The sequence below is a fragment of the Corvus moneduloides genome, chromosome 11 (assembly GCF_009650955.1).
Source record: "Corvus moneduloides isolate bCorMon1 chromosome 11, bCorMon1.pri, whole genome shotgun sequence".
NCBI classification, from domain to species: domain Eukaryota; kingdom Metazoa; phylum Chordata; class Aves; order Passeriformes; family Corvidae; genus Corvus; species Corvus moneduloides.
The window spans coordinates 21,537,656-21,553,655 of record NC_045486.1 but is presented as its reverse complement, the minus strand read 5'-3'; the positions used below and the strand labels follow the sequence as shown (position 1 = coordinate 21,553,655).

General features: G+C 42.1%; 1 protein-coding gene across 6 annotated transcripts in view; it reads left to right on the top strand.

Moving 5' to 3' along the window:
- The window catches only part of FGD3 (FYVE, RhoGEF and PH domain containing 3), a 102,497-nt gene extending 93,503 nt beyond the window's left edge, over positions 1-8,994 (top strand). For 4 of the 6 annotated variants that reach the window (XM_032120759.1, XM_032120756.1, XM_032120758.1 and 1 more), the window contains 2 exons: positions 1,607-1,747; positions 7,592-8,994. In XM_032120759.1, the coding sequence (XP_031976650.1) occupies positions 1,607-1,747; positions 7,592-7,816 (366 nt within the window). In that variant the 3' untranslated portion in view covers positions 7,817-8,994. Of the gene's footprint in view, positions 1-1,606; positions 1,748-5,906; positions 6,005-7,591 lie in introns of all 6 variants that reach the window. The other 2 variants (XR_004242343.1, XM_032120755.1) reach the window with 2 other exon arrangements.
- Positions 8,995-16,000: the final 7,006 nt, after the last annotated feature.

Here is a 16,000-nt window from a genome sequence, read left to right as displayed (position 1 = left end):
GGTTTGGCAGCTAAGCTTCAGCTTTCAAAGTTACAAAAAAGAAGGAAAAAACTCTGACTTCTTTTTATTATGGTGCAATCTTGAGTTGCACAGTGACTATTCGAGAAATAAGGTCTGATTTTTCACTTTTAGTTCCATGTAGTAGATACTTTTGCACTCTCTGTTTCACATCCTGTCAAAATACTATTGAAATTAATTTTTTTCTTAGTTGATTGGTTGGACACTGGGACAGACTGCCCAAGGAAGTGGTCACAGCACCAAGCCTGTGCTTGTGGGTCCCTTCCAACTCAGGTTTCTATGGTTCTGTGATTCTTAGACCCTGCCCTGCTCTGCTTCCCAGCATGCTGTATTTTGTTCCAGGCTACTAAATGTACCTGAGCAGGCAAACTTACACCAGCATGGTGTCCCAGAGTGAACACTGTTGCTTGGGGGCTTTGTCAGCTTTATACCCAAATGCATCCAAGATCTCAGCAATAGAGTGGGGTAAAGTTGCAGGTCCACATTGCCCTGCCCTGGGTCTGTAGAGCCCAGAGAAAGTTCTGGAACCGGAACCTGACCCCATCAAAACCTTCAGATATGATATCAGATATTCCCCTCTGTGACAGGGGGTTGAACGAGATGATCTTTACAGTCCCTTCTGACCCAAACCATTCTGTGATATATGCTCCTGCTATGCCTACAGATGATGAGCTCTTCATGGGTGTCTATACAGTCTGTGGTGTCTCATGACAAATTTTACAGCACTGTTTCAGTAGGAAAAGTTTCAGGTGAAAACCTGCACCTACACAGGGAAGAGAGAGCACTGTTAATCTGAAAAGCTGAGAGGCAAACCAATGAAATGTGACCCATGGCTTTAATTCAGAAAGCAGATTACAGCAAAAAGCTTTAAAAACCCAAAGAAAAGTGTAATTTTTCCCTCCTCTGCTCAGTCTTCTAGGTTTTTTGTTAAATCTTCAAAGGATGAGGTAAAATGCAAGAAAGAAAATAATGTATGGAAAGAAAAGATCAGACTCAGGCTTTTTCTTTCCCTTCTGTTTACATTAAACTTTCTTAACAGGCTTAGTAGCAGCTGAGGAGATTGCCACTTAACAAATGTTATTACCAGCTGCCAGAAATCTTCAGGAGACTTCTGTGAAAATCCTAATGCAAACAGGAATTTTGATTTTCTTTGCTTTCTATCAGAACACAACAATTTCTTCCAATCTTTTTTTGCACCCTGATTTGGTTCCATCCATGCACAAGAGGATCTGTTAATAAACCCTTTACATTAATTTGAAGTAATCTCCCAGCCTACTTTGCTAAGCAAGAAATGAGCTGCATCATCTTAGTTACCATTCTCAATTTATTGGGTGGAAGTTGAATTTAGCTTCATGTCTGCTGGGAATGGTGGTTCAGCCTCTGCCTCAGTTACATGGAATTATGCTATTTCTTAATTGTATATAATAATTACTAATTTTTTACTTGATTATGGCCTATCCAACATTTGCCCTCAAGTGTTATTTGACTCTGCACAACTTGAGTATTTTATATTTAATTCTAAGTATTTTGCACACTTAAACATCAATGGAAACAGCTCTGTTTTGTTTTTTTCCCCCCCTTCATCCAGAAGCAAAGCATCCTTGCAGCTGAAAACAGCCTCTTCAGCAGCTACCTCCAGTTCCTTGAAAAAGGGAAGACTTGGTACAAAATGTGGGTGACCATCCCCAAGAGTGAACCTCTTGTTCTGTATCTGCAAGGAAGCAGCCAGGTAAGACGGCATTCACGAGGGTTAACACACAGAAAAAGAAAAGCGTAAGTTTAAATATGTCGAGCTGAGAAATGGGTCAAAGGATTTGGCTTGGTTTCAACAACAGAACTTAATTTCCTATTCTGGATAAGGCACAAAGCCTCAGGGATTTCAGGTTACCTTGTTACCTGTACTTACTGCTGATACAGTTGTGAGCAAATATTGAAGCTCATTGCTTCTCCATTCAAATTTTTAGCAAAAAAAAAGAAGAGAAGACAAGTAAAATTAGGTTATGCTTTGGCTTTTTTAGAGGTTTCAGACAGATGTATTCAAAGGTTTTATTACTCTGTCATTAGGGAAAGCACTTTCCTGTTAAATATATAGAACTGCAAAGGAGGCTGGATATTGCAATTGCTGGTTCAAGCTTTTTGTTTTTTAAACCTAGTTCCGGGTTGATGGGATAGAGGAATTTGTGAAAATGTAGGTGTTCTTCAGCCTGAAAAATGGTAAAGCTCCTTGTCATAGCATCATGGGGTTTTATCTTTACTTGAAATACTTACATTGATAAGACGTTTTGTCTCTAAATGTGCCGTTGACGCTAACTAGCATTTGTGTGTGATGAAAGTCAAGGGATAAAAACATCTATATCCAAAATAGAAATATCAGTTGTGCTTCCTTAGCATTGAAGAATGACAATGCTGAAGTGAGATTCCCCATATCCAGTCTGCATTTGGCATTTGACACATTTATACACAGCTTTGTTTTATCTCCCGTGTGGGATGGAAGAAGAAATGGGTCTGAATTCAGCCAGCAATTACAATGCTGTAGTTGTAGTGATAAGAAGGGTTTCTTTTTATTAGCATCTCTTTGTGACTAGGAACAGTCAAGGAAATAAATTTTCCCCTTGATTTTATAAAGCATTTCAGAGTAAAGCTCACCCTGTATCTGATCAACAAATACTACACGCTATCGTTAGACCTGTGTTCATTTCCCAGCTTGTCAGCAGGAGCACCTCTGGCTTTAAACAAGCTTGTGTAATGTTTTAAACATAGTGCTCAAAGAGGCTGAAAGCTTGAATTTGGAGCTTCAGCCCCCTTGGCTCCATCTGTGGTTCCAGCCCCACACTGGGTAAGCTTCCAATCCATCCTGCACGCAGCGAGCTGCCTGGTTTCCCTCCTAGTCAGCGGGAGATGCACAGCTGAAATTACACATTGAAAAAGCAAACAGCCTCAAACAAGGCACTAAAATGAAGGCAACAAATCCAGTATTTGGCTGTCTCTGGAGCCAGGGTCTGGGGAAAGGAACAATGCTTTAAAAAACCAAGCAAAGAGAACAGCTTCACCCGTGGAAATTTTCAACTAATGTGCAAACTGTGCCTCAGCCAAGGGCCAGTGCAAGCCCTGTATTCACACAAACCAAACCAGATTGTCTCACACTTGGGCAAAGAGAGTGGGAATAGAGGGAGAGAGGTTTAAATTCTTTGGCCTCCCTCATACAGAAACAATGTGTGTCATGTAGGAGGTGACAGGGGTGAGAAGTTGAGAGGAAGCATCCCTTACACAGTATGATTTAGAATTTCTGCTACTGCCCAACCGCTTGTTGCGGTACAGCACAAATAATAATCCATGGACATAAATCACCTGCATCCAGTGCAAACTCAATGATGCTTGATTCTGCAAGCCCCACCTGAGTGTCATGCAAAGCCACAGATGGAAGCTGGAGGAGCTTCTCTGCTTCAGTTGCTGTGTACTTTGTCCATGTCCTGCCAAATTTGATCTTGAGCCTCTGCCGATATTATTAGTAAGATCCTATTTTTTTAGGGGAAAAGGGTGCCTTTGACACTGATTGTCAATTTTATGATAGTTAAATTCAGCGGTTAGTGTCCTCAACTATTTCAGGTATGAGATAAATCTCCCAATAAAGTGTTAAGAAAGCAGCAGGACAAGGTTGTTTATTTTACATTCCAAAACCAGGATTTGCTATCAGGAATGAGACTATAAACGACAAAAGTGAGTCCCTTCTTCAAGGGCCTGCCATTCACATTTGTATACTTCAATTTGCATCCAACTGCAGGAAAAAATTCAGAAGCAAGTCCTACTCCTTGATGTTAATCCAATATTCTTGTTAGTTCTGGTTTACATAGGATACACTAGACTTCTGAGGAAAATCTCTTCCAGAGCTTCATTACTGGAGTCTGAATGCCTGGAATCAGTTGGGAGCCACTCATGTGCTGAAATATTCTTTTCCCAGGCATAGTTCTGTTTTGCACAACCACCTCTGTGAATCTCACAGACCTCTTTAGGCCTGCAAAGAAGCATTTCAGTGCCTGAGATGTGTCTTTTGGGAATAATATTGCCACCAATAGTATTAAAGGTCTTGAAACATAGAGTAAAGCGTGACTGTAGAAGTTTGAAAGTTGGGGGATTATTGTTAAGAACAGAAAGAATAGCTGCCTCTTGGGAAGACGGAGCAAACCAAGATGAATCTGGAGCTTTGGATACAGTGAAAGCTTCTTCCTCTGCACCCCTGGCCCTCACTCCCAAGAAGGGATGCTAGTGCAGGTAGAAAGATGACTCACAAATCTAAAATAGGAAGAAAACTGCCCTTTTGCTTTAGACCCTTGTTCCAGGAGAATGAATCAATCCCCTGAGTGTTCACAGTTCAAATCTTGCATAAGGCTTTATGCATGAGGATTCCCAGCTTGTTTAGATTTGGGAATCATACCAGTTTGATTTGTCTTCAAATGGAGTCAGAATTTGTACAGCTGTTTGTTGTGTTTATCTCAGTGAAATTGTAAGAATTTACTTACAAGCAAAGACCACTTCAAGTATAAGGAGCAGCAGTTTTAAGATAAATTTGTCTTGCCTTTTCAAGGGCTCCAGCTAGAGCTTCTGCCCCCCTTGGCCTTGTAAAATGCACAGCTACTTGCAAAGCTCTGACAAGAACTGTACAAAGTCAAGGCTTCCAGGCTAGCTGGGAAAATAATGGTTTTTGGAGAAATATGAAGGATAAAACTAGTATAGTTAGAGCTACTATATATATATATATATATATATATATATATATATATATATATCAGATCAAGCTTGCTCCAAGAGAAAATTTTGCTTTATAAAGAAGAAAAATCCTCCATTCATCATGTAAATGTAATTTACTTTTAGAAAATAAGGGAGTAGCTGAGTTTGAAATTGAGCTCAGGGTTTTTGAGAAGTATTTTTTTATTTTTGCTTGCTTGATGATCCTGTTTAGTAGAAGCTTTACCTGGCCCTGCACAAAACTCTGCCTGCCCTTTTTTTTTGGACCTGAAAATCTTTGCATCACAGGAGCCTCTCAATGACTTGTGTAAGGTTGGGGTTAGATCATGGGTGGGTAAAGAGTGGAGTTTGGGTAGAAACAACCAGGGATTTTCTAAGCCCACTCAGAGGTAGGAGGGGGAAAATATAGGGGGAAAATGACAATGGTGCCACTGGTGGGTCACTGTTGTCTAAAAGAGCTGCAAAGGGCTGGGCAGTGCAAGACACACGTCTGTATGCAGGGGTGCCTGAAATAGAACAGCCTATATGGTGGAACTGAGTTGTCTGTTCCAAAATCTTAAACCCTGGGTGTTGCAATGGCTGTAACAGCAATAAATACATGCTGCTGTAATGACCTAGATAAATAACCCGTTTGTGTTGCGCTGCGGAGAGTCAGGATGAGTGCACAGTGCTTGTGATTGCTGACAGTATTACACACCCACTCAACTTTTATATATCACTCACTCACTATCTGAGGAAAATTATTGTAATCACTCCTAAGGTGAAGCTCTTTCAGTACTGGCATTTCATGCAGTCTTACTATGTTGCATGCAGAAATATTTTTAAAAAATGCAGTCCAACCAGCCAAAATCTGGTAGGTTCTTAAAACTAAAACATGAATTTCATCTCTCTTGTAAGGTCTGTAAATCCTATTTACATGTTCAGTATAGGGCTGGAATTCCTCATGGGTGCATGCTTGTCCCTGGATTTGCTGGGCTTCAGGTAGGAGGGAAGGGCTCAGTGGCAAAGGACATCCACAGATGTTGCTGGTCCCAAAGAGAAGTCTGGATTGGGGGTGGGGTATTCCTCAAGGCCAAGTGCTTCACCTTTACCTGGCAGTAGTACAGCTTTTCAGAGATAATGTAAATCCCTTCCTTTTGGATCAGGCAGGTACAGACAAAGTGCCAAAGGCAGCATATTAAGAAAAGGGAGGATGCAAGACCAAAGGCAGACTGCTTAATTTGCCTGTGTCTGCACATGTTGGGTAGGTGCAACACATACAACTCAAACATCAATTTGCTCTTACGGTGCTCTTCGTGGCTACAAACAACATCATTTGTCATTGTCATGGGCAACCTACAATTTTCCATGTGACAAGTCTGAATGTCTACTCTTCCAAACCAAGACCAGTGAAACAGGCATGGTTGAGCTTGCATGTGCTCTTGTGTGTCTGTGTTCATCAGTCCCATGTTCGCTTGCTTGAGCAGTGCCACGTGTGCAGGAGCTGCTCTCTACGTGCCAGTTCTTCTGCATGGGCAAGACCTTCCTGTTTATAGGGATGTGGCTGTGGTGTCAGAGAATAGAAACTGTGCTGCATTTAGGACAACTAGTTACACTCAAATGGGAACTGAGTGTAACTTTAGTGTTTGGCCTAAAGCTGCCTTGGATCTCATTGAAGAGTGCTTGGTCTTCAAGCAGTTGGACTCTGGCGTTTTTGCATGACAATAACAAGCAAGAGAGGAACAAATCAAGAAGCCTGTATTGACTTAATAAACTGTGATACGTTTTTGACTGTATATTTCTTGCCCATTTAGTTAGCGTATGTGTTTGCATTGATGTGAGCAATTGATTGAATTACTTTAGACAAAGTATTAGAAAAGTAGGCGCTTTTTTTTGCCATTGTTCTCAGAGTTTTGGTCCTCTTCCAGATTTACCAAGTCATCTGCATTTGGTGTGGGCTGACAAAAGAATGACTTTGCCACTTCTCTGTGGGATGCTTCGTTAGCTTTGATATGGGGCTGCAACACAAGCAGCTGCTACAGAAGGTGACAGCTTTGTACAGATGCTTGATGCCTGTGTGATTCAGACTTCAGTTTGGGGACTCATCTTTAGAAACATTTTGCTGGGAGCAGTTGAAGAGGTTGCTTGGCCATGGCACACCCTGCCTTGCTAAAATATGTCTTTCCTGAGAGCTTAGGAGAGGAGTTGTTTTGATGCTCAAGATATGACTGTTAGAGAGCTGTATCACTCCTTAGATCTGTGAGCCAATCTGGCCTTTAAAGGATGGTCAAGAATTTGATCATTGCTTCTTGACAACTCTCAAAGGCATCATAAATGACAGAAAATCAAAAGTTCTCTTCTTTCAAAGAGTTTTCCCTTGCCCTTTAGTTGTCTTGGTGTCTCTCAGCGTCCAGCTTTGCTTGATTGCTTCCTTTTAACCAATCCTACAAAATATCCCATGAAGTTCAAAAGAGACAACACCAAACCTTCTCAGCTGGATCCCACTGCCTGTACCTAATGCAGAAGAAATTTTGTAAAAGACACCTGCATAAGTTACATGAAATTATATGAAAATCCCTGGCCACATTTACTGTGACAGGAAATCAGTGAAATAAGAATAAAGCAGCAGTAAGTCATTGCTTTTTGCTGGTTTAAGCTGAGCAGTCGATACTGCCCCTTCCCTGCTTTCTATGCTGCAGTGCTAAACAAGGAGCCGAATGCGCCTGTACTGGGACTGCATCCATGCGCTTCCTGCAGTGTGTGCCTGCCGGCTCCATGCAGTGTACCCCCGGGCCTCCCATTTCAGACAGCATTTGTTCCCTAATTTTTACATTTGTTCTCTCTCCTTTAGGATGGACGAAGCCCACGTCCTATCCCTCTGCCTGGCTACGAAGTCAGTTTGCCAGGTTCTGGTGAGAAGTTTGAAGTGAAGCACGTTTTTAAGCTTTGCCAGTCCCATCAAACTCTCTATTTCAGTGCTGAAGATGAAGAGCTGCAGATGAAATGGATGGAAATTCTCACCAAAGCTGCCAAAGGGGAGACTGAGGATACAGCTGAAGGGCTCGGCAACCCATAGAGCAAGTTTCATTTAGTTTCTTTCCTACTTGCTATAAACCATCACTTGAATTTGGTATTCATGGCACTTTGGAATCTGTATGGCTTTATATTTTCATGTGTCTGCATAGGAAATTCAGTGGTTTCTCACCTTTTATTGTAAATTTTTCACGTACAGTAGTTACCTGCCATATATTATGTTAAAGGAAAAAGTAGTTATAGTTGGTGGTGGTGTCAATGCTGGTTTTAAAACAAAAGACAAGGAGAAAAGCATTAATTTTAACAAAGGTAATGGAAAACCATCAGTCTTTTGTTTTCCTAAATGTATATTTTCCAGTCCTTTTTATTGCTGTTGAGTGCAGGATGTGTATAGTCTGTGATTAGTTCTATAAATGCTGCCTTTTAAGTTAAATGTTGTAAAGGCTTGTGCTGTCCGCTGACATTCCATTCTCTGCCTCGCCTTCCTGGTAAGGTCTTTGTGATGTGTGAGCAATGTACTGAGTATTTTCCCGTTGCTAAAACTATGTCTCTGCTATTTTGAGATGACCTGTTCACATGACAAATACTGTAGAAGGGACTTCTAAAAATGACTGCAAATGGTGCAGAACAGAACATTAAGAAGCCTCATTGATTTTAAGCATTTGTTATATTGATTGCTTTCTTTTGGAACCAGTACCTTCCTTCCTTCTATTGGAACCCATTTTGATGTAAGTGAACAAACATTTTATACTGCAAACTGGGTTATGATCAATAAACAAGAACATTTTTAGTACACACCATACAAAAAGGTGACTTTTTTGTTGTATTGGTTAATTTAAGTGGCCTAGATTTTATTTATATAATTTGTAAATAATGTTTCGTAAGTATTTTAAGAATTTTTTAAAGACCTCAGCTAATTAACAGGATTTAGTGCATAGTATAAGAGATATTTGTATGAACTGAATTTGTAATTTAATTTTCCTGTTCACTTGTTTTTGTCTTATTTTCAAACGTAAATGCTTATCTATTTAAATAAAAATTCCTGCAGTTAACTCCTGAGCCAGATTTCCAAGGCACAGCAAAGTTTAGGTCAACATTTAATATAGGTTAAAAAAAAATATAAAAAGTCCAAAACAAACCAAAAAAAAGGCATGTCTGTTCCTAGTGGTAGTAAGCATGTAGTATCAATCAAAATGAAATAAAATCTGTCACAGTACTGTATTTTTAAATGGTTTGGTTTAACTTTTGTTTCCTCTTCAGCCTTCTACAATTTCTATTGGTAGAGAGGAAGAAATGTTCCATACAACCAGAGTTTTTTTTGAATTGTTGAATTTTTTTGATTGTTGAAAATTAGTGATCTGCATCAGTGAGTATTTTTTGGACCTACAGAAAAGGACTTGTCCTTGCTTGGGGTTTGGTTTACTTTTTACATTGGTGTAATAAACCATATATCTGAAGTCCATGATGATAAAAAATTAGAGGCCATGTATTTGATTATCTACTGGGAAATTTTCATGAGACTTGCATCTTTCCTCTCCTCCCTACCCACCATCTCCCAACAGCCAACACAGAAAAGATTTCTTGAAGAGTAGCTTTTACCATGAAAAGGAATTCTTTCCAGTGTGTGTTATTTCTTCTCCCAAGCTTCCTTGAAAATATAATGACGTAGAGTGCTTGCCTTGAAAATTTACTCATTTAGTAACATTTCTGGTTTGGAGGTGGGGTTTTTGTTTGTTTGTTTGTGTTAACATTCTATCATTCTATGATTCTAAGCAAATCAAGGGAAATGTGCTTAGTGAACACATTAACAGAACATGCAGTAATGCAACAGCAAAGCACCCTCAGAGAACGGACCCAGGCTGTTGAATGCTACAGAATGCTGTTGTAGGAGAGTCTCTCTTGGTCTGCATTGATTGACCAGCAACAGGGTCCCAGAACACAGTGCTGCTGTGAAATCAGAATCAAATCCTCTGAGAAATCACTACACGTCTCTGAAGGCTTGTCCTAAACTTACAGCAGGATCTAATCTTGTCCAGATTAAAGGCTGGAGGGTTAGGACCTTTGTTTAATTCTTCTTCCTCATCTTCTCTCATTTGGAAGGAAGTGGGAACTCCCAAAGCTGAAGAAATAGGCATCACTGACACGATTTGTCATTAAAGCTGTAAGCTTTAGACTTTCCTTTGTCATAAAATCTGTTGTTCTGAGCTCAGCCCGCTTCTCTGCAGGGGTTAGCACAGGGCTTCAGCATCCCATGGGTCCTACCTAGGCCTTCGTATTAGTGCACAAATAAGATTTAAGCCACTAATAGCCCCTTTCTAGCTCTGCATAGAGCGGAATTATATATGTTGGCCATGATAAGACCAGAGAAAAAAATTTAGTTGTGGCAGCAGCAGTTAAGTTTAACCAGGGGACTGAATTTTTATTAAGTGGGGATTAAAAGTACAATACCCATAGCTGCGGTGTCCTGACATCAGCACATTTCAGAAAAGATGCCAAAAATCACGCAATAAGCCGAGAACGCTCTCTGTGCATGAGGGATGTGGCCTGTGGAGGTGCACCAACAAACCCTCTCTCTCCCCTTTGCTGCTTGCAACTATGAAATAAAACACACCAGGTCTTTGTGACTCTGTCTGTCAGGTCAAGGCAGCAGACCCTACCTACCTCATAGCCACAACATTCCTGCCCTGGGCATGGCTGGGGCAGAATTCAAGCTGTGGTGCTCTGGGCCCTCAGGTACTGCAGGATCCCAGAATTCTGCTGTGTTTGGGGGCTAAACCTCACAAATCTGTGAGAGCTTGCTCAGTCCTTCCTGTTAACAGTTGGATTAACCTTTCCTTTGGCCAGCTGGAGAAGCCTTTCCTTTGTTTCTCCAGGAGCTGCTGTCTCTCTCCAAGGTGCCCATAATCTCTTGCCTGAATTAAACTGGCGTCTGTAATTTTTTTCTTTTTTTTCTTTAAATTGACAATCACAGATTAAGGATTTGAACAACCCTGGATCTATTTCAGGAAGATTTCATTAACAAATCAATTAGCTGTATTTAATCTCATTCGCACACATTTTTCATTCTGAGTGCTTTTTTATTAATTTTCCTATTCTGCTAAAATGTGGTGTATGCCAGTAGAAAGAAGAGCTGGCAAAGGCAAAATACAAAGAGCTGGCAAGGACAAGGGAAAAAGGCAGTGACAGAGCAGACAGAGGGGGCCAGTCTCCAATTATTTATTTCCTTCCTTGAGGTGGAATGCATGTTGGTGGGTGGCTAATTTTGCAGGTGGTGAGCAGTGCAGTAACCAGGATGAGGAACAACACAGAATTATGACTTGGAGAGACACAGCATTCCAGAAATTAGCTGAATCTAGTTGATCCACCTACATCTTCTCCACCTATATTTGAGCCTTTGGTGCTGTACAAGCAATACCTGAGCTCTACCACTGTGACCCTTGGAGCTTGGACAAGACTCACTGTCAACACCAAGACTACAGGAAAGCAAACCAGTCAATGAAGAGGTTTCGTTTGAAATTAATGTCTCCACTTAAAATGATGAAGAAGGAATGTAAAATTATCAGGGCAGAAGTTGTGTTTTTGCTAAATGATGTGTGACTTTTTAGTATCTCTGGTCCCAAATTGCTCATGGGTATCTAAAGAACCCGGTATATTGTGTGCAGGGTCCATCAGGGACAAAAGTAGGCATGGACAAATCTTCTGAGAAATAGGAGAACTGTGAAATGTGTGAAATGGATAGACCTTACCTGCTGTGCCTGCTGTGGACCATCAGCTCCAGGGACTCTGGGCCAGGTTTTCACAGAGGCAAATGGGACTGATTCATTCAGATGGATTATTTATTATCTACCTTAATCTTCTATAAAAAGGCTAGATTTCAGTGTGCTCATCTGGTTTATTCATTCTCCAGCCTCTGTGTTGTCTATGATGGGTTACACAGGGTTCATTGACTGCTTTTCAAAATGAGAATGAATATGAGGTTTTAGGAGAACTAGTGCCACCATATCAATGTCTTGTTGTGATCAAAGGAGGGCTTTTGCTAAATCATAGAATCACAGTATCATTTGGATTGGAAGGGACCTTAAGATCATCTTGTTCCACCTCCTGCCATTGGCAGGGACACCTTCCACTAGACCAGGGTGTTCTAAGCCCTGTCCAACCTGGCCTTGGACACTTCCACTGATGGGGCAGCCACAGCTTCTCTGGGAACCTGTGCCAAGGCCTCACCACCCTTACAGGAAAGAGTTAAATCTGAACCCCATGAGTCCCCACGAGGTAAGCACAATCACAACCACTACCTGTATGTAAAACTGCTTCTAAAGGTGATGCAGGGGAGGGAATGTACATCCCAGATCTTTCTTCTGTGCTCACGGAATTCCTTGTCACTGACAGATGCTCACAGCTGCTTCAGAGAGAAAGATGACAAAGCTGTGAGTTTCTTGTTTGATGCTGGAGCTGCTTAAAGAGATAAAATACAGTAGAGCAGTGAAAATGAGGAATATGTTTTTATGTCCATTATAAACATCCTTACAGGTGGAACAAAGTAATTATTGTGCTTGGGCACATTGGGACTGTGCGTATGCCAGTCTCCCTTCTCCAACAGTGATGTGGAGATGAGGCTGATGGCTTTGGGAGGTGAGCACCTGTACCTGCTCAGAGCACACAGCATAGCCGGGTGAGGAACCTGTCTCCAGCCGTGGCCAAAGCAGATGTGAAGGAACATGTATAGATGTGTGACTCCCAGCTGCCTGACACTCGAAAGATATCCCGAGCTGGAGATGGTACCTGGCCTTTAACAACCCCTCAGAGGATTTTTGTCCTAGAACTTAGCTGATGATTTTTTTCACTGTAAAATTTTTTTTTTACTATCCACAATATCCTGTGTCAAAGAATTCTGTAGCTAAACCCCACCTTGGCTAGAAAGATTTTTCCCTTTTTTTGAAGCTGCAGTGCTGGCACCTTCTAGGTCTGGCCTGGGAGCACCACTGAACAGCTCCCCTTTAACCTTCCTCAGGACCCTGAGGGTGCACAGAACTCTCCTGGGTCTTCCCAGGTGTCTCTTTCTGTGGCTACAGTGTCTGGACTGGTTTTTTGTTCCTTGCTGGGTAGCTCCGACCACATTTTCTTCCCCTCCTTGAATCTCCTTTCTTTGACCACACAGGACATGAGGTGGGTCAAGGACAGATGCTGGGGCAGGCAACTTCTGTTTTCACATTTCTGTCCCAGACTGTTTATGTCTGGGGCAAAAATATTTGGCTATTTTTCCTCTTCAGCATCTTGTGCCACTTTGACTGATGTCTTGAACAACAGTGATGTGTCAGGACTTCGCTGGTGGGCAATATTTCCCTTATTCAGTCCCTTAAACCAGGTGGAAGAAGAAATATTAACCATTATCAGCACAGGCTGTTTTGAAGTTGATGCTAGACATGTATATGCATATCCTTCAGTCACTGCCCTTTGCTAAATGAGCAGACTGACAATGTTGCAGAGCATCTGTGCAATTATACTTGAATGCACCACTTAGAGACTGTGACAAACCCATTACGTGAATTGAAAAGGGCAAAAGGTTAAAATAAAAATGGCTTAATAAAATTGCAACAATCCATTTAAAACTGCGCAGGGGAAATGCAGAACTGTGAAAAGCACTGAGCATCCACCATAAAATAAAATAAATCTTTATTTGCTAGAATGGACACTGGGAAGCTCCTTGGCTGATACAAATAGATGGATTTAGTTACAACTGTCTGTTAAGTTAGGTGAGGATCTGACCATACAGCTTTGTTTGATCTTTAAGCACTTCTGCTTCCTGCTAAGCCTTAGGTAATAAGTGTTTTACAGCACAGCTTTTGCTGTCCCTAGATGCACAGCAGACTTGAGGAGGATTCCACTCCACGTAGAGTCATTTGGAGACAAGGGCTCAGCAGGTTTTCATTGCTCTTGGCTTGCAAATAGTTAATGTTCTCCCTCAACAGTGAATTTTCCCCCATTTCTCCTAGCACAGAGAAAACCTGACACTACAGCATTATTCCAATAGCTGCTATTTTTTTTGCCTGAGAGATCAATTTTGTGTCAAATTTTTGGCATAGTAGCAATTCTTCCCCGATTTCTGAAGTATGCACTAGGCTTAGGATAATAATGCATTTCTGTAAGTCTGTAATGAAGTCATCACTCAGGAACAGCACGCTAATGCTTTACTATGTTCCTTAGAGATCGCTTCCTGTTTTGAAGAGATAAAAACAAATCCAATATGCATCTCATGCAAGGGCCTAAAGCAGTCACTGGTATCACATGGGCTCAATCCTCTTCCGAGTTACACAGATCAAATCCCCAGGATTTATTTGACCTGAGGGCTTGGCATATGTGCCAACTGCACCACAGAAACCTTACCCCGGCGCTGTGGTTCGGGACAGGTTCGGAGCAGATTCCACCAAGTGAGTGGTGTTTCTCTGAAATGAGGGAAATTTACTTGATGCTGATATTCACAAGGGCATCGAGTGATAGGACAAGGGGAAACACCTGTAAGCTGAAGGAGAGCAGTGTTAGACTGGATATTAGGAAAAAATTCTTTACTAGAAGGGTGGGGAGGCCCTGGCACAGATTGCCCAGAGCAGCTGTGGCTGCCCCTGGATCCCTGGCAGTGTCCAAGGCCAGGCTGGACAGCGCTTGGAGCAGCCTGGGATGGTGGAAGGTGTCCCCACCCATGGTAGGGGGTGGAACAGGATGGACTTTAAGGTCCCTTAACCATTCTGTTTCTATGTTTAATTTAGCCTTATAAAATATAGAGCTCATCTCTGGTAGAGAATAACCAGATATAGAATGAATATCCTGACATTTGTAAAAAATAGACATTAGGAGAAGGAAATTAATAAATCAATTTGCAAGGCCACGTCTGCTTAACTGGAACCATGCTGATTAGCCCCAAACAATGCTGGAGGAGATAGCTTGCATGAGTGCTCACAGCAATATTTTATCTTGGATTGAAGACACAAATGGTTGTTCTCAGAATGTTTGTTTTTCCAAGCTACTGACAAACAGAATGTGTACTGATGCCACTTGGCCTGTCACACTATATTTACTCATTTCTATAACAGAAGGAACAAAAATGTTCCCTCTTCAAATTAGCTTAGCATTTTCAGGCGCTGATGGGATATATGTAGCTGTGTGCTGCTGTGTTTTTCTATACTGTGTGCACTGCACTGCACTTAATAGTAATACATGAAAGTAGTTCCTGAGCTGTGGCCCCAAGCTGAATCCACCACCTCCCTAACATCTACTAGAAAAAAGGAAAACACACTGGAGTTTGCAGCAGGCAAGCAGGTCACTTGTTATCAGCCATAAGCCATCTTTACATGAGCACCACAGAGCTCTGTGCCACTGATAGCCCAGGGGAGTCGCTGGAGGAGCCAAAATGGAACTGGGTGTCGGCATACATGATGTCCTTGGCAGAAAGGATTCTCCAGGTCCTTGTGTGCAGTGTTCCTCGGCACAGGACCAGGCTGGTTTCTTCCACACTGAGGAGTTCCCAGCATTACTCCTCTCTGCTGAGAGAAGCAGTACTTTATTCCCACATCTATCACAGAATCACAGAATGGTTTGGGTTGGCAGTAACCTTAAAGCCCGTCTCGTTCCACCCCTTGCCTCGAGTGCTGTGTCCAGTTCTGGGCCCCTCAGTTTAGGAAAGATGTTGAGATGCTGGAGCATGTCCAGAGAAGGGCAACAAGGCTGGTGAAGGGTCTGGAACACAAGTCCTGTGAGGAGTGGTTGAGGAAGCTGGTGTTGTTTATCCTGGAGCAGAGGAGACTCAGGGGTGACCTTATCACTCTCTACACCTCCCGGGCAGGAGGGTGCAGCCAGGTGGAGGTTGGTCTCCTCTCCCAGGCAGTCAGCAAGAGGACGAGAGGACACAGCTTTAAGCTGCATCAGGGGAAGCTTAAGCTGAACATTAGGAAAAAATTCCTCACAGAAAGAGTGATAGGGCATTGGAATGGGCTGCCCAGGGAGGTGGTGGAGTCACCATCCCTGGAGGTGTTTAAGAAAAGACTGGATGCGGTACTCAGTGCCATGGTCTAGTTGACAAGGTGGTTTTAGGTCATAGGTTGGACTCAGTGATCTCAAAGATCTTTTCCAACCTAATTAATTCTGTGATTGTGTGGGTGAAACCTAGAGCTGGGAGAGGAAAAGCCAGGTGGCAGAGTGAAGCCACCTCCCTGGGGCAGCAGCACGACTGATC